The 23,368-nt window shown below is 55.1% G+C and overlaps 8 protein-coding genes across 8 annotated transcripts; 4 read left to right on the top strand and 4 right to left on the bottom strand.

Moving 5' to 3' along the window:
• Positions 1-2,983: 2,983 nt before the first annotated feature.
• GMORB2_1135 (WD40 repeat) lies at positions 2,984-4,328 on the bottom strand (the record flags this gene model as incomplete). Its single annotated transcript, XM_035463117.1, has 3 exons — positions 2,984-3,967; positions 4,060-4,228; positions 4,324-4,328. 3 exons carry the CDS (start codon positions 4,326-4,328, stop codon positions 2,984-2,986), a joined length of 1,158 nt encoding a protein of 385 aa, XP_035324541.1.
• Positions 4,329-4,993: 665 nt separating this feature from the next.
• Positions 4,994-7,818, top strand: GMORB2_1134 (chromosome transmission fidelity protein 4; the record flags this gene model as incomplete). The annotated part of the gene is made up of 2 exons (XM_035463116.1): positions 4,994-6,895; positions 7,054-7,818. 2 exons carry the CDS (start codon positions 4,994-4,996, stop codon positions 7,816-7,818), a joined length of 2,667 nt encoding a protein of 888 aa, XP_035324540.1.
• A 2,134-nt stretch (positions 7,819-9,952) lies between these two features.
• GMORB2_1133 (uncharacterized protein) lies at positions 9,953-12,291 on the top strand (the record flags this gene model as incomplete). The annotated part of the gene is made up of 3 exons (XM_035463115.1): positions 9,953-9,966; positions 10,798-10,908; positions 12,270-12,291. The coding sequence occupies 3 exons, from the start codon at positions 9,953-9,955 to the stop codon at positions 12,289-12,291; spliced, it is 147 nt and encodes a 48-aa protein (XP_035324539.1).
• A 46-nt stretch (positions 12,292-12,337) lies between these two features.
• Positions 12,338-14,484, top strand: GMORB2_1132 (HSF protein; the record flags this gene model as incomplete). The annotated part of the gene is made up of 4 exons (XM_035463114.1): positions 12,338-12,672; positions 12,770-12,868; positions 12,958-13,025; positions 13,145-14,484. The coding sequence occupies 4 exons, from the start codon at positions 12,338-12,340 to the stop codon at positions 14,482-14,484; spliced, it is 1,842 nt and encodes a 613-aa protein (XP_035324538.1).
• Positions 14,485-16,237: 1,753 nt separating this feature from the next.
• On the bottom strand, positions 16,238-17,509 carry GMORB2_1131 (Thermatolerance membrane protein Dlt1; the record flags this gene model as incomplete). The annotated part of the gene is made up of 1 exon (XM_035463113.1): positions 16,238-17,509. The coding sequence occupies one exon, from the start codon at positions 17,507-17,509 to the stop codon at positions 16,238-16,240; it is 1,272 nt and encodes a 423-aa protein (XP_035324537.1).
• Positions 17,510-18,009: 500 nt separating this feature from the next.
• Positions 18,010-20,177, bottom strand: GMORB2_1130 (nucleoporin NDC1; the record flags this gene model as incomplete). Its single annotated transcript, XM_035463112.1, has 3 exons — positions 18,010-19,041; positions 19,128-19,942; positions 20,039-20,177. 3 exons carry the CDS (start codon positions 20,175-20,177, stop codon positions 18,010-18,012), a joined length of 1,986 nt encoding a protein of 661 aa, XP_035324536.1.
• Positions 20,178-20,597: 420 nt separating this feature from the next.
• GMORB2_1129 (t SNARE) lies at positions 20,598-21,534 on the top strand (the record flags this gene model as incomplete). The annotated part of the gene is made up of 2 exons (XM_035463111.1): positions 20,598-20,909; positions 21,001-21,534. The coding sequence occupies 2 exons, from the start codon at positions 20,598-20,600 to the stop codon at positions 21,532-21,534; spliced, it is 846 nt and encodes a 281-aa protein (XP_035324535.1).
• A 284-nt stretch (positions 21,535-21,818) lies between these two features.
• GMORB2_1128 (mitochondrial inner membrane protein COX18) lies at positions 21,819-22,886 on the bottom strand (the record flags this gene model as incomplete). The annotated part of the gene is made up of 1 exon (XM_035463110.1): positions 21,819-22,886. One exon carries the CDS (start codon positions 22,884-22,886, stop codon positions 21,819-21,821), a length of 1,068 nt encoding a protein of 355 aa, XP_035324534.1.
• Between the last annotated feature and the right edge of the window lie 482 nt (positions 22,887-23,368).

Here is a 23,368-nt window from a genome sequence, read left to right as displayed (position 1 = left end):
GGCTGGTGGACCACGCGCGTGTACATGTACGTACATGCATGCGGAGAGCCGCTTCGGTGTATCTACGACAGGGCTCAACATTGGGCTCTCTTTTCTTTCATCTTTCTTCTTCTTGTTCTCTTCTCCCCCGCTCTGTATGGTCCCATAGTATTACAAGTATTACGGAGTTTATTAGTATTTCGTACTATTCCGCATAGAGCACCGGGATGAGCATGGTAATATAGACTCATACATTGCAAAAGGGGGGGAAAATGAGTCAAAGACTGAATAATATAATATCATTCAAAGGAAGAGAGAGAGAGAGAAGAAGAAGGAAACTGAACCAAGTGGATCTAAAGTGGCAATGATTGGGACAATACGCCCGTCATTTCATGACCCCTGTCAACTTCTGATACACGCCGTCCCAAAAAAACACTCCGGAAGGCCTGCACCTTTCAAATTTCAGCCATAATATTAGTAGCTTCTTTGAGGCCCTGCATGTATGTACATATAGAGGGGACAAAGCTGATGGGAAATAGTGATAATAATACCGTCTTCTGCTGATTGAGGTAGCGATACTCCCGTACATCTAACTACTATTAGTATTACTATTACCCGGTATACCAAGACTTTCCCCGCGCCGCGCGGCTGAGCTGGTCAGGAAATTGGGGTCTGCTGCGGTCTAACCGCTTGTATAGAAACTACTGTATATGAGTATGTAGCTGTAATACTCCGTACCGACTACGAGTATTACGGTGTACCCATGCTCCTCCTCTCATGCTTACTTTTCAAGTCGAGAAACTAGACGGAGAGGACGAGGACGATGCTTGTGGGGCAGAAAGGAAGGGGGGAACAGGCCGTGGGGCAGAAGAGAAAGAAGATGGCATACTGGGTTGATCAGCATTCAGACTACGATATTGGTCTTGCTTACCAGCATCAACGCTGAGTCTGCGATGAATGCAGTATTAATCGTCCATATTATTAATGTATGGGTATGATGTAGATGTAGCTGCAAATGCACTTCCGGGGCCCGAAGGAGAGAAAAAGCAAAGCCGAGGCGAAAGGTTGAAGAAGAGAATCACCCGCTATGCATATATATGTAACAATATAGCTACGTACGTCTTTTGATATGTATCAGCCATTACTAGTATTACTACTGCTAATAAGTATCTTGTCGATAGAAAATGATTATCTCATGGGATTGAAATCTGACAAGGCTGAGATGCACATAACACGCCTCTGGCGAAAAGCAGATGTCCAAGTATTAGAAAGCAAGGAAAGCGATATTGATTGCCAATGGCCCGAATCACGCCAAAAGATGGCCTTCCCAAGGTAGGAAGACCAAACAACCAGAAAAGGGGAGATAGTAATAAGCAAGTGAGTATTATTGGATTCATGCTGTTCATATGCATTTCGTGCCGACATGGCGGATAGAGGGGGCAAAGCATAGTTGTACCAAAGTCCAGCTACATTATACGCCGCGGCAGTGCAAATTATGATGTGATATGCCGTGATGTGTGTATCCGTTCGTATCTGCATTATCAAGCAAGAAGCAAAGAATCTCTGTGATACGTACGATACGAGTATTAATACTTGTACGAGTATAATAATATCACCCCATGTAACAGGCAGGGGGTCTCCGTCAGCCGTGTAGCTGAGTCCCGTCTGTGCCAGTCTCTCCCGCCTCTCCTGATGGATAGAAGGAAAAGGAAAGCCAGCAACAAGAGCAGACTCGATGGGAATAGTTTATAGTATTACCCTACCGTCGTCTACCAGCCTCGAGTCGACGCCTTGACCATCCGCGCCTACTCCCATTTTCCAGGGTCAGGACAAGACATGCACGCACGCAAGCAAGCATGAGTGTGTGATGTGATGCGCGAGTAATTACGGGAGTTTTTTTGTTTAATATACTTTGTTTTCAAATACGATTCCTGCATATAATACAGACCATCCCCATCGTGTTGTTAACTCCGACCTCTTTCTTGTACAAGGGTTACTCTCAGGGGTAGGGAGGATGATATTTGATCACCATCTCTTGGCGAACAACTGGAAGAACGTGTGCTTTGCGAAGCACAACTCGTCAGGGGGGTCCTTCATACTCGTACGACAGGAAGAGAATGAATACGTGCATATATTACATGTACATTCATTCTCGTGGGCGATCATCTTCCCCCCTCGTTCTGGAAGAGATTCTCAACCAATATCCCCCGGTCTGTTACAGAGAGTCTCAACATGCTGGTCGTTGCAAATATTATCCATTGCCGATGTGATATACGTCATTTCTCACTTCGAACGGGGCGGTGACAAGGGAAGACAGAACTTCGGCGTCCAAGCGAGCCTCAGCCTAACCTCCCCGGGACTGTACTCCGTAGTTGTAGAGTAGTATCAATACTCGGTCTGTTCATGCCTGTATAGAGGAAGGGGTCAAGAATGAGGCGCTGACCAACGGCACCCCCCCTGTTATCTTATGCTATTGAATTACAGGTTGACAGTCTCGCGATATCATTCTTCCTCCTCAAACCCGCTCACCGGGCAATACGACGTACGCTACTACATGTACACTGAGTAAATATCTAGACTGGTACACGAAAACGGGAGCCTCTACGACCTAGGGATGAGTCCTAGAGGCTAGGTCGGATCCCGCTATCCTGGTCATACCGTCGGCCCCTCCCATGTCCTGTTTGATCATCTGTTCGACGGCCTCTTTACACGGGACCCTCGGCCTACGACTTGAGCGGTTGTGGTAACGGAGATGCCTACCTGTCCCTCTTTGATCAACGTCAGCCTCGATTGTTTGTTCAACGTCATTGTCATTTCGATGCTGCATGCTAGTCAACAAGACTATCAGATGTCCCAGGGGATAGAATGTTGAACGGGGCCCCCGAATAGTAGATGTTATAAGATTGGCCACATTATGGCGTACTCTGTAACCTACTATTACACTCCCAGGCGTGAGAAGAGCACATGACTGCAATTACCCCTAATCAGTGTAGCCTCGACTAGTCTAGTCATCCATGAGCTCGGCCAGCTCGGCCTCCTCCTCGGCCGTCAACAGGCCCTCGCCAGCCGCCGCACCCTCATCCTTGGGCTTGGTAGCGGCGACACGCATGTCCTCGACGACGCGGTCAAGGTCCTTCCTGGCAAGCGGCCAGGTACGAATCGTACCATCGATGGCGACGCTGCACACACGCATGGGGGAGTGCGCACCGGCAGGCAGAAGCACCAGGTCCGTCACCTCCTCGAAATGCCCCTCGAGGGTACAGTACAGCTTTCCAGACGACCGATCCCACACCTTGACGTCCTCGCTACGCCCCGCCGTGACGACCCAGTTGTCCGTGACGATCACGCCGCGCACGTAGTCGCCGTGCTCGTAGACGTCGTCGGCCACGAAACCCCTCGAGCGGGAGAGGCACTTGGCCGTGCCGTCAGCGCTGGCCGTCCAGAGGTCCACGCCGTCCTCGCCGTCCTCGGCGCTGGAAACATCGTACAGGAGCTTGTAGACACTCGTCTCGTGCTCCTCGATGGTAAGACGCTCCGTCTCCGGCCTGTCGCTGAACGCCTCGGGCAGCTGCTCGTACCCTCCTGCGCTCGTCACCCTCCATCGCCGGATGTGCTTGTCGCTGCCGGCGCTGGCAAACACCAGCTCTGACTCAGTGCTCAGTACGGGGTCGACGGCCAGGTGCTGCACGGCCATCATGCTTGTCGTCGGGTCCTGCAGGGTGTGCAGCCGTCGCCCGGTCTGGGCGTTCCACACGATAATCTTCTTGTCTGCGCCGCCGCTTAGCAGGACGTCCTTGCCGCCCAGGCGCGCGCACACGACCGTCTTGACAAAGTCGTCGTGCCCGCTGAGCTTGGGGCCCGCCGTCGCCGTCGCCACGTCCCACGTCCATATGTCCTTGTCCCACGAGCCGGCGTAGAGAGTCTTGCCGTCGCTGCTTACCGCCACACACGTCACGGGGGCGTTTGGGCCGCGGTACGTCGTCATCACCTTGGCATCTGAGGGCTGTGTAAAATCTGTGAGAAAGGGGGGGACACGGTAATAGTTGACACAGGTACATGCGTGTGTGTGCGTCCACTCACATCGAGGCTCACGCGACGTACGAAGCCGGCTGACTCGGCAATGAATATCGATGTAGACGGTGATGCTGGGTCTGATATCGCCGCCAGGATCTTGGACTTGAGAACCAAGGGGTCTCCATTCTTGTTGTCCGCCTTGGCTGCCTTTCTGGCCTGGTTCTCCTGGGCTGCCCTGTTGGTTCCAGAGTCAGAGGGCTATGCTTAGAGTGTGTGTGCATATAAGATGAGACTCACTCGCTATGGAAGAAGTTGTCAGCGTTAGCTGACTGCATCGTAACGAGTGGTGTACCGAGGTCAATCAAGTATCTTAAAGGTGTAAGGATCTAGTTGTAGATGTAGATGTAGATGTGAACAGGACTTTCTCTATGAGAGCTTCTTGAAGTGATGTTTAGAGGGGCAAAAAGCTACCCCCCCACATATGATGTCCAGGCACCAGAACATTCCATGCTACTACAGCTCAGGATGTACAACAAACGTATGTGCGGTTAATTGCCATATATGTGCTTCAAAATGTATTATCGCAATCGCTTGATACCTGTGTATCAACATCGAGCATCGCACACTTAAGCGACTTCTATGCGCACAGTTTCATCATAATGCAGTACAGGGTATTCGTCTCTTTGGCGCAGAGGGCGCGGGGCAATCTACGGGTAGCCTAACGAGTGCAGAGTCCACTGTACATTGTGAGCTACGGGCTGTAGCTAGGGGGGGGCCCAAGGGCCTTGACCGCCTGCCGCTAATGGACCCAAAACTCATTAAGCAAGACGCGTTCCTTGACGCGTCGTTTCGTGACGGTTGATTCATCCCTCCATTCTCACCGTCAAAGCCCACCAAACAGCCAGCCCACCGATAGAACAAGGCCACTCATCGCATGGTGGCGGCATCCTTGAGCCAAGTTTTTCCTCCTTCATTCAAATTGCAGCTTGGCCTACCCACCATGGACTCGACGATATCGACACGACCACAGGCTCGGCCAGCCCACACGCAGGGCGTGACGCGATGCGGGTACACGGCCGACGGCAGCCGTCTGGTGACGGTCGGATCTAACAACCTGATCCGGATGTACAGGACGGGGTCGGACGGTGAGCCGGAAAACATCGATGACTGCCAGGAGCAGAATGTGGCGCTGGCGGCGGGCAAGGACATGTTTGTCGTGGGGGCCGAAGACGGCACGGTGAGCCTGTACTCGATCGAGACGGCGTCGTTTGACAAATTCTTGACGCGGACGACGCTACCGCCTCGGGACGTGGCGCTGTCCTCGGACTACCGCTGGTGCGCCATCGCTAGCGACGAGCAGACGGCCAAGGTGGTCAACACGGCCGACATCTCGCAGGTTCGGTACCTGCGCGAGCACAACCGCCCCACGCGGCACGTCAGCTTCGACCCGCAGGGCCGGCTGGTGACGCTGTCGGGCATCGACGGTATCGTGTACGTCTACTCGCTCACGGCCGAGCAGCCAGAGCTCATCCGCAAGGTCGACGGCGTCATCGCCGCTCTCGACGGCGACTCGGACCTGTCCACCCGCGCCGTCTGGCACCCGGACGGCAGGGCCTTTGCCGTCGCCACCCCGACCCGCGACATTCAGGTTATCTCCAAGAACGACTGGGAGAAGCAACGTTCCTTCCCCAACGGCCACCTCTCCGACATCACCGCCATCGCTTGGTCCCCCAACGGCGCCATGCTCGCCTCGGCCGGCAAGGACGGCAAGGTGCTCGTCTGGGAGACCAAGACCCAGAGCGTCATTGCTCGCTACGACTACTCTAATGTCGTCGACCTGGCCTGGCACCCCACCAAGAACATCGTTTCCTTCACCACCACCGACGGCGAGGTCTACATCTATCCGGACTTCCTCTCAGACCAGTTCGCCCCGCTGCTTAAGCTGCCCCGCCAGCCCGCCCCCTTCATCCACGACCCCCTCTCCGAGATTACAGGCAACAACAGGAGGCCGCAGGCGCCGCAGGCCAATGGTGGCGGTTACAAGACGAGCGAGATGCCCTCACGCCCGAGGAGGGAGTCCCTTGGTAGTCTCGCATCCTTCCTGGGTGGGGCAGAGGACGATGAAGGCGACGACTTCGTCGTCGATGACGACGGCGCCGGATACACCCTCGGTGGGGCCGCCGGGGGGGCAAACAAGAGGGGATGGGACGGTGGCGACGCCGACGACCTGTCGCGCAAGCGCCGTCACCTCGAGTCCCAGTACCACGAGGCCTTTCAACCCGGGTCGACGCCCTGGAGGGGGAATCGCAAGTATCTCTGCCTGAACCTCATCGGCTTCGTGTGGACCATAGACCAGGACTCGCACCACACGGTCACGGTCGAGTTCTACGACCACGACTTCCAGCGCGACTTCCACTTCACCGACACCTTCCTCTATGACAAGGCCTGCCTCAACGAGCACGGCACCCTGTTCTCCTGCCCCCCCCGGGAGGGCGCCACCGCCGCCGACAGCGCCCCGGCCACAATCTTCTACCGTCCCCACGAGACCTGGACCCAGCGCATGGACTGGCGCACCGAGCTGCCCCGCGGGGAGGCCGTGACGGCCATGTCCCTCAGCGACTCGTTCGTCACCGTCGTCACCACGGCCGGATACGTCCGCGTCTTCACCCTGTTCGGCATGCCCTACCGCGTCTACCGCCCAAAGAGCAACCCCATGGTCACCTGCGCTAGCTACAGGGACTATGTCCTCACCATGGGCAATGGCGCCGTCGGCCCGGATGGGTCCACGCGCCTCTTGTATACCATCGAGAATGTCAAGAGGGATGAGATTTGCCAGAATGAGGATACTGTTGCTTTGCCCGAGGGCGCTACGGTGAAGAGCGTTTTCTTCTCCGACAATGGTGTAAGCGCCCTTTTCCCCCCCTCAATCCTCGCATGCTCGCACTTCCTTCTCATATGTCACTTCCCCCTCACAAGCTCGCACTCCCTTCTCACATGTCCCTTCTCCCCCCTAGCACCCGCGCACTCATCCCTACATCTCACATGTATTGACAAATACAGGACCCCTGCATATACGACTCAACAGGTACGCTTTTGACGCTCATCCATTGGCGTCAACCCTCCCGGGCATCCTGGGTTCCCCTGCTCGACACCAAGCTCCTGCCCCGACTGGCATCCGGGCGCAAGAGCGAGACGTACTATCCGGTGGCAGTAGCGGACAACAAGTTCCACTGCATCATCCTCAAGGGTGGTGATCAATACCCCTACTTCCCGCGACCCCTCCTGTCCGAATTTGACTTCTCCGTTCCCATCTCTTCGGCTCCCAGGGACGCCAGCTCCAAGAAGGGCAAGAAGAAGAATAATAAGAAGAAGAAGAGCAGGAACATCGGCTCGGACGACGACATGGCCGACGGTGCTGACTCGGAGGAGGACGATACCGATAACGACAATGATGAGTCCGGCCAGGAAAACTCGGAGACAAAACCCCTCGAACAGGCCTTCCTACTCAAGGGTATCCAGGCGGCCCAGATGCGGGACCTAGTCGACTCTACATCAGGCGCGCACACTCACCGCATGCTGCTGTCTCGGCTAGAGGTGGAGATTGACAAGACGCTCCTGCAGCTGCTGGCAGTCGAGTGCCGCGAGGGCGAGGAGAGAGGGATGCGTGCCCTGGAGATGGTGCAGCTCATGCGCGATCGCACGGGCCGCATGTACGAGGCTGCTGGGAAGGTGGCGGAGAGGTATGGGAGGAGTATACTCGGGGAGAAGATTCGTGAGGTTGGCGAGAAGAGAGTTGGCGGCATGGATGACGATGACGAATTCTAGGAGAGTGTTGTCGGAGGTATGAGGATATGACTTTATTCTTCTTTTCTTCAGCACCGTTCCGTTTCTTGACACCCTGTTCTATAGGAGGACCTGTACACTTTTTCCGATAAACAGACGAATGAATGTTGGGTAGCGAATTTGTTTGCTAGGTCATGTTGATGTCCTGCGAGGTTTCGCATATGCAACATCCATTCTTCGCAAGCCTAACCCCTATTAGCTGTACTGCTATGACTGATAATATACCAAATGACGGATAGGTTCGGCAAGGCTGTAGCAAAGAGACCAGATCTATAATGCCGCGGGATAGAGGACTGGGTCAAGATGCCTACGAGTAATATATAACGAGAACCCTACAGTGAAGAGGAAGACGGCTGATATCTGAGCCCGAGCCCACAAGGTAGAAAAAAAGAGCGACGCGGATTAAAACCGGTTCAGGTAATTATCGGTGTCGATTCTCAAGGCGTTCGTACAGGTTGCACGTGCGTTTGTTATTATGTGAGTATCTCTATCTACGCTGACATTCGTATACTCGTATGCCTGTGCGTTGCATGGAATGCATTGAAACTGGCAATAGTACGTCTCTGACTGCAAGGATGAGACCAACCCATCCGATCCGAGTATGAAGAAAGCTTGTTGCACGCGATGAGGTAACATGGAGTACAGAGATGGAACCATATCCTGTATTCGAACAATGGCCACGTGTTGAGAGCGAGGTGAGGATTGACGGTAAAGAAGAAACATGGAAATATGTCTCGTCTTCTAGGTCGGTCTCGTCGTTACATCATGAGACGACGGTAAAACCTCCCCGTGGCATTCGAGCGAGGGGCGGAATGGGCGGATGAACGGGAGGGAGGGAGGGGTGGGTGAGACATGGTCATTCACGACGAGACGGTAGATATGTGTGTGTGTGTGTGTCATATCTGTCGGTGGTACGGGCGCAGAGCTTGGCAGAAGTGAAAGTGAAAGTGAAGACGTTCTGGAAGCGAGTTGGCGACTTGTAGCTACGAGTAGAGGGGAGAGACCTACTCATATATAATAGTTGTCGATGGATGAGCGTACAAGTCCGGTATGATAGATAGTTGGTATGCACGATAGCTACTGATGCGGATACTCTGATGAAGAGATAGAGTCACCCTGACATGGAGAAGCTAGAACTGAAACTAGAGTGTGTTGCTATTGCATCACCAGCATCCATACCTGCGGTCTGTTTTAGGGCAACAATTGGGGAGAGATAGATGGCGAGCGTAACCCAGGAGGAAGCCACAGCTACGATCACAACTACTCGTATTATGGAGTATAACGGGAGGAGGCTAAACGAAAGCCACGAAAAGGAGCCTCGGAGCTGGGTCAGGATTCCCCACTTGCGAGCACGAGCCGTTTCCACTCTAAGCCATTAATACAAGTACGAGTACAGATTGTGTACAGACTAGACTGATATTACTCGTAGGGTCTTGGGAGGTGGTGAAGGTCTAGCTACGTGTGCTCAGATGATATTGTCAAGCGCGAAGAGGGACGTCTCTCTCTTTCGGCGACGTGTTTCTGGTATGTACTAATCTGTAATCTGTACAGTATTATTAGCTGTTACCGGGGCGGATAATGCGGTATTAGGCTATTAGCAGTGATACGGAGCTGTGTACAGGTTACCTGTACTATAATAGCATCATGTACTCCGTACTGCGTACATATTCTGTAGATATGGACAGAATACCATGCTCACCAATTGGCAACTGCGACGACTGCCTAGAGTAGAGGAACCGTTGCCGATACCGATGTGCTGAATGCAAAGCGCGCCGAAGACACGCAGGCACCTACTTCAGCACACTCCTTGATGCTGCGACTGCCACGACCTCATCTCGTCGCCTTCCGGTTCCCCCGGGGGGGGGGAGGAGGGGGACATGAACCAGGGGTATCGTGATCCAGTGGGGGCCTAGTCGGGACTTGTACGAATCGTGATATCGATGTACGAGTAATAACAGAGGACGGGTATTATTGTACGACGGACCGGTGTACGACGTAGGGATGATGTATATACTACCGGTACTAGTTCATATCTGATTCGTCTTATCAAGATGATGTCTTGAATGAGTAGTAATGTGCCAGTACCGGTAGTAGTTGGTAGTGGTAGAGCTGGACGATGGCAGTGATTATGTACGCAATCATTTAATTCATTCAATGATGTACTCGATAGAAGAGCAGGATGAAGAAATAGAAAAGGGCTAGAAAGAATACATAGAAAGAATACACACATATCTTATACACGCACACACACCACCATACACAAACACACACATACACGCACACGCAGACACGCAGACACGCACACACACGCACACACACACACACACACACACACATATATATATATATATATATATATATATATATATATAGAGAGAGAGAGAGAGAGAGAGAGAGAATCTCTATCACCTCTCTCCTTCACGAAAGGGAGACTGGAAGAAGGAAAGGAGACTTCTTTCAAGAGTGAGAAGATAGAAGAAAGGACTGGTGGACCTAACAAAGGAGAATAAGAAAGAATAGCGAGGAAGAAGAAGAAGAAGGTAATCGAGATCGATACATCTCTATTTACTGCACTATGCTGTGCTCCATGCCTCTGAACCAAATTATCATCGATTCGAGGAGAGACGCTACAGTTTCTGTCAATGCTCAACTTCTAGTACAACTGCTAGAGAGAGGAGAGTAACTCTGTCCCCATCTCGGTCTGTCCTCCTTCGCTCCTTCCCTCCCTATTCCTCTTCCCCTCTTTCCCATCATCGGCCCACCCATAGCGCTCAGTACATTTCCACCAACTTCTCCTCTTATTCTCCTTTTACTTTCTTCTTCTTCTTCTTCTTCTTCCTCTTTCATTCCTCGACATCGACATCGATATCTACATCGCCATCACATTGAACTGACACTGACGTTCCTCCGGTATCCAGCCTTTTACCTAAACCAAACCGACAACAAACGGAAACAAAAAAGTGTTCCAGTCTCAGGCTCTGCCGCTGTCACGCTTGGGGGTGAAAAAAAAAAAAAGGTCCATCTGCATGCAGCCTACAGACTAATCCCCGACAAATCCACATCCCAGTCTATGTATAGAGTACGGCATACTCTTGTACACATCACCACGAGTACATGAGTACACTCTACGAAGCACACACTACGGGTGCACGCACACCACAGTACGCTGTGCTAACTCGACTACTATACTACTCCTCCGACCAACCATACGGTCCATACCACCCGTCTCTCTTTTCCGTGAGGGGCCGAGCAAGGATCACGACCACCAACAGCTTCTCCTTGGACCTTGTTTGGAACCTTCCTCGCCCGTTCTTCTAGAAGCACATACTTCGTTCCTTCTTTCTTTTTTCCTTCTTCTCTTGCTGCCTCTTATCGCTTCTCCTCTGACTTTCGCCTGTCTGTTGCACCCATAAAATACATTTCCTCTCCCCATCTCCCACTCGCATCGTGAGCCGAAAGCTAGCAGCACCACTTCTCGCATCGTATCTCCCATTATTCACACCAATGCACCCACGAGACGGGCGTGCCGAGCAGTAATAATACCTATACCTCCACCCCCTACGGCACCCCCTGCTCCTGACTAGCATCAACGTCAATTGGCGCGTCCTTGTCCACCACACACCCACGACATTGCTGCTTTTTTCTCCGCTCTCTCTCTCTCTCTCTCTCTCTCTCTCTCCCTCTCTCCCTGTCGTCTCATTCTTTCAATCTATCCTTTCTCTCCCTCTCTCTTCTTCCTGTTCGCCTCATTCGACCACGGCGCATGCGCATGCCATTGCCACCTGTGAGACCACCCTTCTCCGCTATTCCTGACGTTTGCATGTCCCTTACGCTTGTCCCAACTGCACGGCGCGCACGTTCAACAGACACCCCCCTCCTATTACCCGTTTCAAACCCGTCCTTGGACGCCGAATGAGAGTCACCATCCGGCCTCCGGAACCACTCAGATCATAACGGTCTAGTCCGGCGCTGTAAACGGGTGCGCCGGTGGAAATGAAGGTACGTTGGGATCTTTAGGAAGGAATCGTCATCGTCTCCCGTCAACCATGCTCCTGTCACGTTCCCTCCGTCCCCCCGTTTCGGTCCTCGGCGTCGCAATAGAGTTGGTGCCGTCCTAAGCTTGGCCCGCACGCCAACCTCCAGACCAGAGGGCGAGAAAAAAAAGTGCAGCTTTTCCCTTTACAGGAAACATCTCCGCCGCTGCCTCTCCAATCACTACCGAGTTACATTGTCTGGCGGTTTGTGCTTTGCTTTTGGCCCGTCTACCACTGGGCCTCTTACTCCCTCCTACCCTCCGTCCCCCCTGTCGAAAGCCGCCCCCTCCCAGACCCTCTTGACATCATGAGCCACCACCTCCCGCGACGACCCTGACATTGTTTTCATGGCAAACGAATGCCCTCCTTACTGACCCATGACATGCTGTCTCCGTCTAGGTCAGATGGCAGCGGCAACTGAACATCACCAACGACCGATCCTAGCCCTCGACGGCCGCGACCACCCCATGTCGTCTTCGCTCGCAACTCGCCCAGCGCCGCACACATCGACGGCCGCCTCTGCCAGCTCCACCACCGCCTTCGACGTGCCGCACATCACCACCCACGCCCCCGAGCCCATGGATACGTCAATGAGAGGCTCCGAGTCCTTGAGCGGCAACCATGGCCATGACCCGGCCGACCCCGACGCCCGATCTGCCGACGGCTCCAAGAACGCCTCGCCCCCCGACACGGGCAATGCCTCCACCAGGAACTCCTCCTCCATGACGGCGCCCCCCCCCGCTGCCGCCGCCCTACATCAGCCCAAGATTGTCCAGACGGCCTTTATCCACAAGCTATACAAGTGAGACAGAAATCTCCACCTCTGGGACCTGCCTCCCCAGGCCCGTCTTTCTTGCGACACGCGACAATGCTGACATCTCCTGTCCATCTCCCCTCAGCATGCTAGAAGACCGGAATATACAACACCTGATCTCGTGGTCATCGAGTGCCGACAGTTTCGTCATGGCCCCAACCCCAGACTTTTCCAAGGTGTTATCGTACGTCTTGCCTCGATCTCGCCCCGGCTCTGATCCGTCCCGTGCAGGGGCATCTCGGTATCTAGCAGCGTGCTCACCATCGGTTCTAGGCAATACTTTAAGCACACCAATATCTCATCCTTCGTCCGACAGCTGAACATGTACGGCTTTCACAAGGGTACGTCTCACACTGGCCATCTGTAGCCCATCCATAGCCCTTGCTGCGGACACTCTCCGCACCTTCCCGGCAACCTACTCTAGTTGCGACTTGCAGCCCTGACTAACGCACCCGCGCAGAGCGAGATGTATTCCACACGGGAAACCCGGAGAGTACCCTCTGGGAATTCAAGCATGGTGGCGGAAACTTCAAGCGCGGAGACCTCGTCGGATTGCGCGAGATCAAGAGACGCGCCAGCCGACATGCCCTCGTGCACAGAGAGAGCGCGTACTCGAAAGCGACGCCCCCGCAACCACCTACCCCGACCGACTCGATTCACATGGACCACGACGGCGTGGATCGTCTGGCCAGCATGGAACACTCCCTCTACGACCTGAGTGTCCGCCTGCAGAGGAGCGAGGACAGCGTGCACTATATGCAGGCGAGGAACCAGGCTGCTGTGGAGACCATGAGCCGACTCCTCTACTTCAACCAGGAGCTCGCGAGGACCGTGCAGTCCCTCGCATCCCCAGAGGACCCTGCGCTCCGAGACTGTACGTCGACAGCTGCGCTCGATACCTGCGCACCCCCTGACCTCACACACCGTCGCATCTCCGCTAACATGCATGTTCATTCAGTTGCCGCGCTGCAGAATGAGATGGCGAGGCAGGCCGACATGATCAGGAGCATGGAAGAAACATCGGCTGAGATGCCTTTCCTAAGCAGACAGCAGTATCTCAGCGGCATAGAGAACGCGCCGGTATCACCGAGACAGATACCGTCGGACGACTCGCGACGCAACCTGACAGTACCTCAACGCCAGAACTTCTACCGACCGCCTGTGCCCTCGAACCTCTCTGTAGTCGCCAGGAGACCGTACGGGTCAATCGGAGGGGCGGGCACAGCCCAGCCATCGCCCTCGCGGAACATCACCAACCCTGTCGCTGCACCGCCGCCAGGACCCCCCCACCCTCTGGCGAATGTCGAACCCCATCCCGCGAGTCTGGGGAGGAGACACACCTCGGCCGACATACGCGCCCACGGCTGGCATGCGGGCCCGTCCCCATACTCGACCAATACGTCCACAGGCTACCCGTCATCACCCACCCGCGCACCCCCCGAGGACCAGCGCATCCGCGAATCGCTATCGGCGTACTCGCTGCATGCGGCGTCTCACCAGCAGGGGCAGCCTACTTCCCGACCGACGACGCCGCCGCCGCCGCCCAGTGCCATAGGGAATGCCGGGAGTGGCAGCGGCAGCGGCGGCGGCGGCGGCGGCGGCGGCAATGGCGCAGACACGTTTGGCAACTGGTCGTGGGGCTCGGCTGCGGCAAGCAGGGTTCTCAAGGATTCGTCGGGACCGCCCACCAGGAGAGGCAGCATGGCGCATATCCTGAACCCTAGCGATACCGCTGAGAGGTCAGATGAGGACGAGGATCCGCGTGGCGAGGACGACAGGAAACGAAAGCGAGTGCAATAGGCGGGAGGGAAATATACCATGGAGCATCATGTCTTGCACTGTACATATGTAGGTGATCTGGTGTTTTATACTCTTGTCTTTGCTCTCTACTTTTTATTCTCACTCCTTATTTGCTCTTTTGTTCTTCTTTCTATGATATCACGGTAGAGGCCTTTGTTAGGTTTCAGAATAGGGGTGGGTGCAAGAGGCACTGGTGTTAGATAGAGCCCATAATTACACTGTATATATTGGGTGGGGGCCGGGGTATGAGACGGATAGGGTAGTGTGTCATGGCGAATACGACTAAGACTGCCGGTCTTTTCCTTGGCATCTGTGTGTTTATGTGTTTGTGGTTGTGTATCACGATCACGCCGTCTTTTGCTTCTTCTTCTGCTTCTGCTTCTTGCTGCCGGTAGTTGGGGGTAAGATGGGTACCACTTTGTCTTGGTCGTCGTCATCTTCCCTCGGTCTCTTGACAACCTTTCTCCTGCCCAGAGCACCGCGCCCACCCTCACCATCGTCATCATCATCCGAGTCCTCATTATCGAGAGCATACAGCTTCTTGATGTTCCCAGAATTCCCTTTCCCATTTCCCTTTCCCCTGACGGCATGTCGACCTAGTATTCTTCTCCGTAGCAGTTCGTCGTCTGCACTCTCCTTCTTCTCCTTCGGTTGACGGACGTATCCTACACCTCTGTTCTCCTGAAAGCCGCCGCCACCGCCGTCGTAGTCGTCGTCGTCGTCGTCGTCGTCTTCGTTGTCATCGTCGTCGTTGCCTTTGTCCCTATCCTGTCTTGCCGCCGCTGGCTTTGTAGTGGCCGACGATTGTGGTAGTGGTCGTGTTCGTGTTCGTCGCGGCGCATTGCTACCGAGCATGTTCATGCTCTGCAGGAGGGCAGGCTGGCTTGTGCTGAAGAGGAGGGAGAGACGGTTGTTGTGTTCTGTTGAGACGGAGCGGGGGATCGGCCCGCTCTGTTCTTTCGACGACGGCATTTCGTTTCGTCTGGGTGGGAGGAGAAGATCTTTTTCGAAGGGTGGTTTGGTTGGTGATGTTGGATGATAAGATTTGGGGGGGGGGGGGGGGGGGGGAATTTTTTTTTTTTTTTTTTTTGTTTCCTGTGACACTAGATTACATGTTCTTTTCCTGGAGCCAGTGACGTCGATTTGCATTAGCACTCAGGTCCTTGTACTTTTCTTANGGAGAGACGGTTGTTGTGTTCTGTTGAGACGGAGCGGGGGATCGGCCCGCTCTGTTCTTTCGACGACGGCATTTCGTTTCGTCTGGGTGGGAGGATAAGATCTTTTTCGAAGGGTGGTGTGGTTGGTGATGTTGGATGATAAGAGGGGGGGGGGGGGGGGGGGGGTGGAATTTTTTTTTTTGTTTTTTTTGTTTCCTGTGACACTAGATTACATGTTCTTTTCCTGGAGCCAGTGACGTCGATTTGCATTAGCACTCAGGTCCTTGTACTTTTCTTATCCTTTTATTTTTCCAATTGTGAGGAACTCTTTGTATCAATTAATCCTTGTATTAATGAATGCTTGTTTTGTATATACACCATATTAAGAACTACAATTACTTTTCTTTAAACCCAACGCCAGCCATGTACATCATTATTATTACAAAAGAACACAGAGAGAGTGCCGTCGTACAGAAGGAAATAGAGAGAGAGTGTGTGTGTGTGTGGCCAGTAAGGCAAGACAAACAGAGAGAAAGCGAGAGTATCAGACATGGAATGCCTTGTAGAGAAAGAGGAAGAAAAAAACACAGACGAGATCAGTCGGACGATCTTTCCAGATTCAACACGTACGGTAACCTCTCATCGTCATCCACCGTGGCTAGACGGATGACGGACATCTGCGACCGCGCAGCAGACCTTGTACTCGAAGAGCTCGAACTGGAAGCATACTGCTGCTGCTGCTGCTGCTTTGCCAGACCCTGATGGGTTCCCTGATGAGAATAGAGATGGTGCGCCTGTCCCTGGGCGGGAAAGGCAATAGTATTGCCCCCACTGCTGTCTATACTGCCGTTCCTGGCGGGTCGCCGTCCACGCGGCGTACTAGGTGCCGTGGCCCATGATGTGGCGTGCAGCGAGGGAGGCGGTCTCTGTAGGATAGACGAAGATGACGACGACGTTGTCGATGTGCGCGAGAGAGTGCTCCTGGTGCCGGTGGTAGTGCTGTGGGCGTCGCTCCCCTCCAGAGCGGCCAGGTCGAGCGGCTGCATAGCACCCAGCAGCTCGGCGAGGAGGTGCATCAGACGCCTGAAGCGCGTGCTGGATATGGGTCGCGTGGAGAAGCGCGCGTACTCGTACTGCTCGAGGAACTCAGCGGGCGAGTGGTGCTCGGCCACGACGCCTAGGCTGCACAGGTGGTCTAGGTAGCCGCGCAGGCTGAGGTGGATGGGCCGCTGGAGGAAGTGCGCCGCCGTGGCGGCGACAGAGGCGTCGGTGGCTGCCGAGGCGGGCGGCGCGAGGGTCAGGGCCTTGGCCTCGATCAGGTTGGGCAGCTCGGCCAGGACGGTCATGTACTGCAGGGAGGGGAAGTCAGCCGACGCGGGGGACGCCCAGCCCTCGTGCTCGATGGAGGACCACATGGCGCTCTGGATCTTGGGGGAGACGCCCAGGTCCCGTGCGAGGGGGGCCATGCCGTCGTCGTTGTCATTGTCGCCGCCGTCGCCGACGGTGGCGACGGTAACCCGCGGCCGCGACTCGTACGCTATGGCCGCGCTCCGGTCTAGCCCGCTCACTATCTCCAGGTGAACGGTCTTGTTGACGTCACCCGCCTGGATGGGCACCCACGGCTTGGGTATCCCCGCCAGCACCGTCTTGTTGACGTACAGCCGCGTCGAGTAGAAGACGGCCACTAGCACGATGGTGACGGCGTACGACCCCAGAAGGATCCAGATGTTGTAGACTTGTCGGCTGACGATCGACCGCTCGATGATGTTTCCCGGCGTGATGAGTGTCAGCCCCGCGAGCATCATTAGCAGTATGAAGTAGAGCGACGTGTAGGCGAAGCGGGCCAGTCGGCCGGATTGCTGCGCCATGGTGGGCAGGAGGGGCTCGTAGGTGGTCGTTTGCGCTGCTAGGCGTGTGCCCTGAGGCGCTCCAGGTCGGATGTCAGTTTGGCGGCTTCGAATGGCCGGTGGGCATCCGTTGTTTGGAGTCGCATGGCGGCTCACGCCATTGTTCTAGAGATCACCTTGTGTTCGTCTTCTGTGTGTGGAGGAGAGAGAGAGTTGGAGATTGGAGAACAGGATAGCAGTGATGGGGTAGATGAAAGGAGGTACGTACCCCCCCAAGCTTATTTACCGTGCAGGATGCCCACTACTATCTATGCAGACAAGACAAAACCCACCATGAATGAATCTCGAAACGTAATACCGGCTTTGACAATTATGGTTTTTTTATGAACAGCACGTTTACTCCTTTCCATGTCTAATGAATCCATACATTAGGCACATTTGCCCAGACACCATGCTTTTTGTTCCCGTGATATCGTGTCCCCCCCTTGTCTTACCATTTACCTACATCCTCATCATCCCCTTCATCGGGCCCGCTCCATTTCCGGTCTACTTTGCCGACGCTGTCTAGGCTCTGGCCTCTTCTCAGCTACTACCTCTTCCCTCCTAGGCTTTGATGCTGCTGGAGGCTCCTTCTCCTTCGGCCTCTCCTCCATCTCATTGGGTTTGGGAGCAGCTGCTTCTTTAGCGTGGCGTAGGTCGCCGGGCGTCAGACGCAGGTCGTGGCAGAACGGCTCAAAGGAGGCCACTACCTCTCTCAGACCTGTGCGCATGGCTTCGAGTACCTGATCAACCTCGGGGCTGGCCCTGGAGTTGCTGGCGTCGGTCCAGTGTACGGGGAAGCGGTGCTTGAAGTCCTCAACCTTGCGGATGACTGACGTCAGTGTGCGGATGATGCTGGGCACGTCGCGGTGGACGTTGCCAAACTGATCCTCGCCCAAGCTGTGCACGGCCAACTGGCAGAGCGCGTTGGTCGCGCTGACATAGAGTATCGCCTCGGCGTGAGGGGACCCGAGAACAGCGCCGGCTAGCTCGGTGCGGAACTCTTGCTGCAACAAAGCGCGCACCCAGCCGAAGCTCATAGCCGATAGGACCAGCTTCTCCAGCTGGCCCAGCACGTTCTGTGACGACATGGCCTCCTGCTGCTGCCTGGTGAGCATGTGGTCCTTTGTACTGCTCCACGTCTTCCTGGCCAGAGGGCTCAGCTCAGCCAGGGGTGACGACGACTGGTCCGATCCGCTCGTCAAGATCTTGACAACCTCTTTGGCCTTAGACCCTGCGCCTGACCTGGCCTTGCTGGGGGAAAAGACGGGGTCGGTGCGCAAGGGGGCCGAGAATCGTTGTCTGGGCTCCTCAGTCTGGCTTGGTGCCTGTACAGGAGCAGGGGGCTTGCCGTAGTTGTCCACTCGCACCTCGATGCTCTTTATGGCATCCATGCACACAGCGTACACCTGCGCCCACATGGGACCATCCTTGCGGTCAATGTCGGCATATATGGCCTTGCGACGCGCCTCAAACTTTTGCGCTATGAGGGCGAGCTCCCACATAGCAAAGCACTGCAACACATCATTAGCACTAGTCTACGCTTCGTCTAGACAGGACAGAGAGGAGAAGAGAAGTTAGGAAGTGAGCAATATCCCACCTTGATCGACGGCTTCTTGCTCTTCAGTCCACTGAGAAGGCTGCCGTTGGGGTCCTTTGACTCGGAAGTCAGAGGCTGGCCATTCTTGAGCGGCTCCTTGGCCATGAAGACAGAAAAGGCCGTGTTTCCAGCCCCCCAAACCACAAAGAGCAGCGTACCAGCCAGCATGCACCGGCCGGCCAGCCACAGGTCCAGGGGCCATGACGTGGGTAGTAAGTTTGACTTGGGGATGTTGTAAAAGGGACGGAGCACCATGAGCGTCCACCTGTAGGCAAATGGCCGGATGAGGCCCATGTAGACGACGGTGACTATGCCAAAGGACACGAGGGAGTCGTGAAAGGCGCCACCCAGGACAGCGGGTAGACGCAGTACGACGCCCTTGAGCGAGGATGCGCCACCGGCAGCGCCACCGCTCATTGTGGTGAGCCCGAGGTTGAGGCGGTCGACGTCCTTGACGAAATGTTCAACGCTCTGCTTGAGGGCGCAGATGCCCAGGTAGCAGGCGAGGAATATGGTGCGCTCGTTGGCCTTGGCGCGGTCGCCGCTCAGGTACTTAACCCAGCTAAGGTTGGCGGACTCAGGCATGGACCACAGGAAGATGGGGCAGAAGAGGAAGCTGGAGAAGAAGTACCAAAAGGCCGTTTCGTAGGTCGACGGGCTAGACAGGTTGGCGACCAGGGTCTGCATGCCCGAGCCCGTCGTTCGCAGGCCGACGTGATACAGGGCGATGCGCAGGACGAGGAGGGACAGACCGCAGGTGAAGATGAGGGCCGTTCGGAAGCCGGCGGGGCCCAGGGGGAACCATGACCAGAGAACTGAAGGAACGGGAGAGCGATATGTCAGCAATGGGGGAGGGGTCGAAGATAAGAAGAAGAAGAAGAAGCAGCAACGCAGATGAATGGTAAACTCACGAGAATCCCATCGGCCCAGTAGGAGAGCCTCGAGGTAGGAAACGGCCACGAGAACTGCGGCCGTCGAGGCGAATCGTCGCTGCAGAGCAGGCTGCAGGAAATCCTTATAAGGAGCCCTCCGCACAGGTATGCCCGCCATGATCACTGGGCATAATCTGGGGGTTGGTGAGAGATGTGTGGTGGTGAACTGGGCCCTGGGGTTGGGATCTGGGCCAAGTAAATAATAAATAAAATCGGCCGCCTTCTGGCTTGTAGGTCAATGCACCACCAACAACGAACGCGCTCTGCCAAACTCCGGGGGACCTCTTATCGAGCAGCGCATCACGTGGTGATTAGCGAGGCTAGGCACCGGTATGTACAGTAGGTGTTGATTGGTTATCGCAAGAGGTGGCCCCACATGTGCATCAGTTACGTCGTCAGAGGCCAGGAAGAGCCTCAGCCACCTGGTTCGTCCTACATTTAGAGATAAACCCGCATTTACCAACCCTTGCCATTCAACATATCGGTCCTGGCTTCTTCCCATACCGAGCGCATACGTACAAACAAAAGGATAACGAAAATGGCAGGATACGATCAACTATCGAACCTCGAGTCCGGCGACGGCGATGGCGCTGGTCGTAGCGGAGGAGGTGGTGGTGGCGGTTACTCGGATGACCCAGCATTCCGCGACCTACAGTACGATCTCAAGGGCAAGCTACAGTCACTGCTCAGCAACAACCGCAAGCTGGCCAGCGATGTCAATGTTCTGGGGACGAAGAAGGACACTCCTCGTCTGCGGGAGCGCGTGCATAATACCATGGTCAAGAACCGTAGTGTCTGTCAAGAGATTGGCGAAGGAGTCAAGAAGCTGCAGACATGGGAGGAGCTTTCGGTAAGTTTTCACGGGAGATATTTCAGGCCAAGGAAGAGCATCGCAGAAGACTGAACGAGTGTGTGCGCGCCCCACGATATAGAAGCAACAGCGATACGAGCAGACCAAGGTGTCAAGCGACTTCCAGGCCGCCCTGCAAGAGTTCCAGGCCCTCCAGCGCCGCGCCCTCGATAAGGAGAAGGCCTCGATCAATGCCGCCCGCGCCTCGACCGGAGCTGACCTAGGCGAGGAGCTCACGCCCACCGGCGGTGGTAGTAGCGGCCAGCAGGAGCAGCTCCTCCAGAGGCAGGAGATGGCCCCGTCTGCCATGGCGGCCCAGGATGAAGTCGACTTCCAGGAGTCCCTCATCATCGAACGCGAGGAGGAAATCCGCAACATCGAGCAGGGCGTGGGTGACCTCAACGTGCTCTTCCGCCAGGTGGCGCAGATCGTCAACGAGCAGGGCGAGCAGCTCACCAGCATCGAGGACAACGTCTACAATGTGCGCGACGACACGAGGCAGGCCGACGTGGAGAACAGGCAGGCTGCGCGTTACCAAAAGGCCGCGCGGAACAAGGGGTGCTGTCTGCTGCTTATCATGGCTGTCATTCTAACCATTGTCATCTTGGCCATTGTCGTGGGCTGATTTTGCCCCAGATCTCTTGCTTTTTTTCTTATTCGCTCTTTTCTGAATACCCCCACCACCCTCTTCTCTCTGATGTTCTACCCACTCCATCCGTTATATGGGCGTTAAGCGTAGTCGATTTCTTCTTCTTTAGGTTGTTTTCATTCGGGGACCTGCCTCATCGCGTGTATAGTACGGCATTTGAATTCCAAGTATACATGTGATGAGAATCAACAAACAGTATACATATGTGATACAAAAAAACAGAAATCTAGAGTGCGTTTGTGTGGTTGTAACAAGAGGGTTTATGTGCTCGTCGTCTTGGCGTTTATCTGCATCTCACCAGAGTGCAGCCACGGCAGAGACACGTGTGGCTTCTCCTTGCTGACCTGAGGCGGTGATGGTTTCAACTCGGGCTTGGGTACCGGCAGAAAGCGGTCGTATATAGCCGAGTTGGCGTGGTTGAGGCTGAAGGTGGTGATCCAGTAAAGGAAGATGGCAGCGGGCTGCGAGTACAGCAGGAGCGGGATGACGGGGATGAGCACAGCTACGCGGCCCATGACGCCCGACAGGAACTGCAGCCCGTTGGGGGCGCCAGCCTTGCCGGTTAGCCTCTCGAGGAGCGTCTTGGCGTCCATGCCCCTCCAGGCGGAACTGGCCATGGCGACTGAGCACACGAGGGGCAGGACCATGTACGGGTCCTGCAGGGACAGGTCCGTGAACCAAGCCAGCCCGCCCTCGGTGATGGACTGCTCCACAAGCCCGTGCCCCGTGACGGCAGCGGAGCCATCGCCTGCGAGGGTCGAGGTGCCCACCAGACGTCGCAGCGCATCCGTCACCATGATAAAGGGCCCCATGGACAGCAGCGGGGTGAAGCTCTTCCACGTCTGGCAGCTGAACTGGCGGTACAGGCGTTGGCGGGACCTGCGAATCAGCTTGAACGTCTGCGAGTCGCGCTTCCGCTTGGCCGCCACATTCTCCTGGCTGACGGCGCTGGATGGTCCGCCAGCAACGAGGCCGGCAGCCTCCTGGGCGTGCGTCGACGTCCAGGCCTGGTAGAGTGGCAGGATCCGGGTGCGCCGGTTCTGCAGCACCCGCACGTACCAGTAGACGGGTAGACGACAGGTGAAGTTGACGGTGGCGGCCACCAGCGGTATGGTCACGTACCACGGCAGACCGCAGTGGTGGATGAAGGTGATGCTCTCTGCTGTCGTGGTTGAGGCGGCGGCAAAGGCTGCGCCTAGGGAGAAGTGTCGCTGCTGTGGTTGCTGCTGTCCTGGGATCACATGACGGGCTAGCCGGAGAGGTGCAGCAGACGCAGCAGACGCAGCAGACGCAGCAGCCGTTCTCCTAATAAGGAAAGATGTCGACATCTGTTGGTTGTTCTCTCACGAGAGAGAAGAGAGAGAGAGACAGAGAGAAAGCAAGGAGGTAGGGCAGGTGATGAACGGATGGCTTCCATGTGACATGTTTGCTGTGGTTGTGTGAGCAATTTGCTCATCGGAGGTGAGACGAGGTTTCAGGTCCCCTTTCTTGCGCTACAGGGGATTTTTAGTGCCTGTATTCTCTTTGTGTTACAGGTGGGGTTGTTGTTGTTTGTGTTGTTCACTGCGGTTCAGGGCAGACAGATACGAGCATCTTGGCCTCACCTTGACTTCTCTCTTTTCTTCTTTTTTTCATCTCTATTCTGTCTATGCTAACCTGTTCTCCTTCTTCCTCTCTTCTTTTCTTAACATTCCAGTGTTTAAAAAAATCCATCATAAAAGAAGCCACTATATCAAAAACACCGTGAACCTCATTTCAAGGGCAGGCCTATCTTCTCACACCACCACCTTCTCCACTGTACTATTACTAG

The sequence above is a fragment of the Geosmithia morbida genome, assembly GCF_012550715.1.
Source record: "Geosmithia morbida isolate 1262 chromosome Unknown scaffold_1, whole genome shotgun sequence".
NCBI lineage: Eukaryota > Fungi > Ascomycota > Sordariomycetes > Hypocreales > Bionectriaceae > Geosmithia > Geosmithia morbida.
Note: the sequence above shows the minus strand (reverse complement) of the source record. Positions and strands in the feature narration are given on the sequence as shown.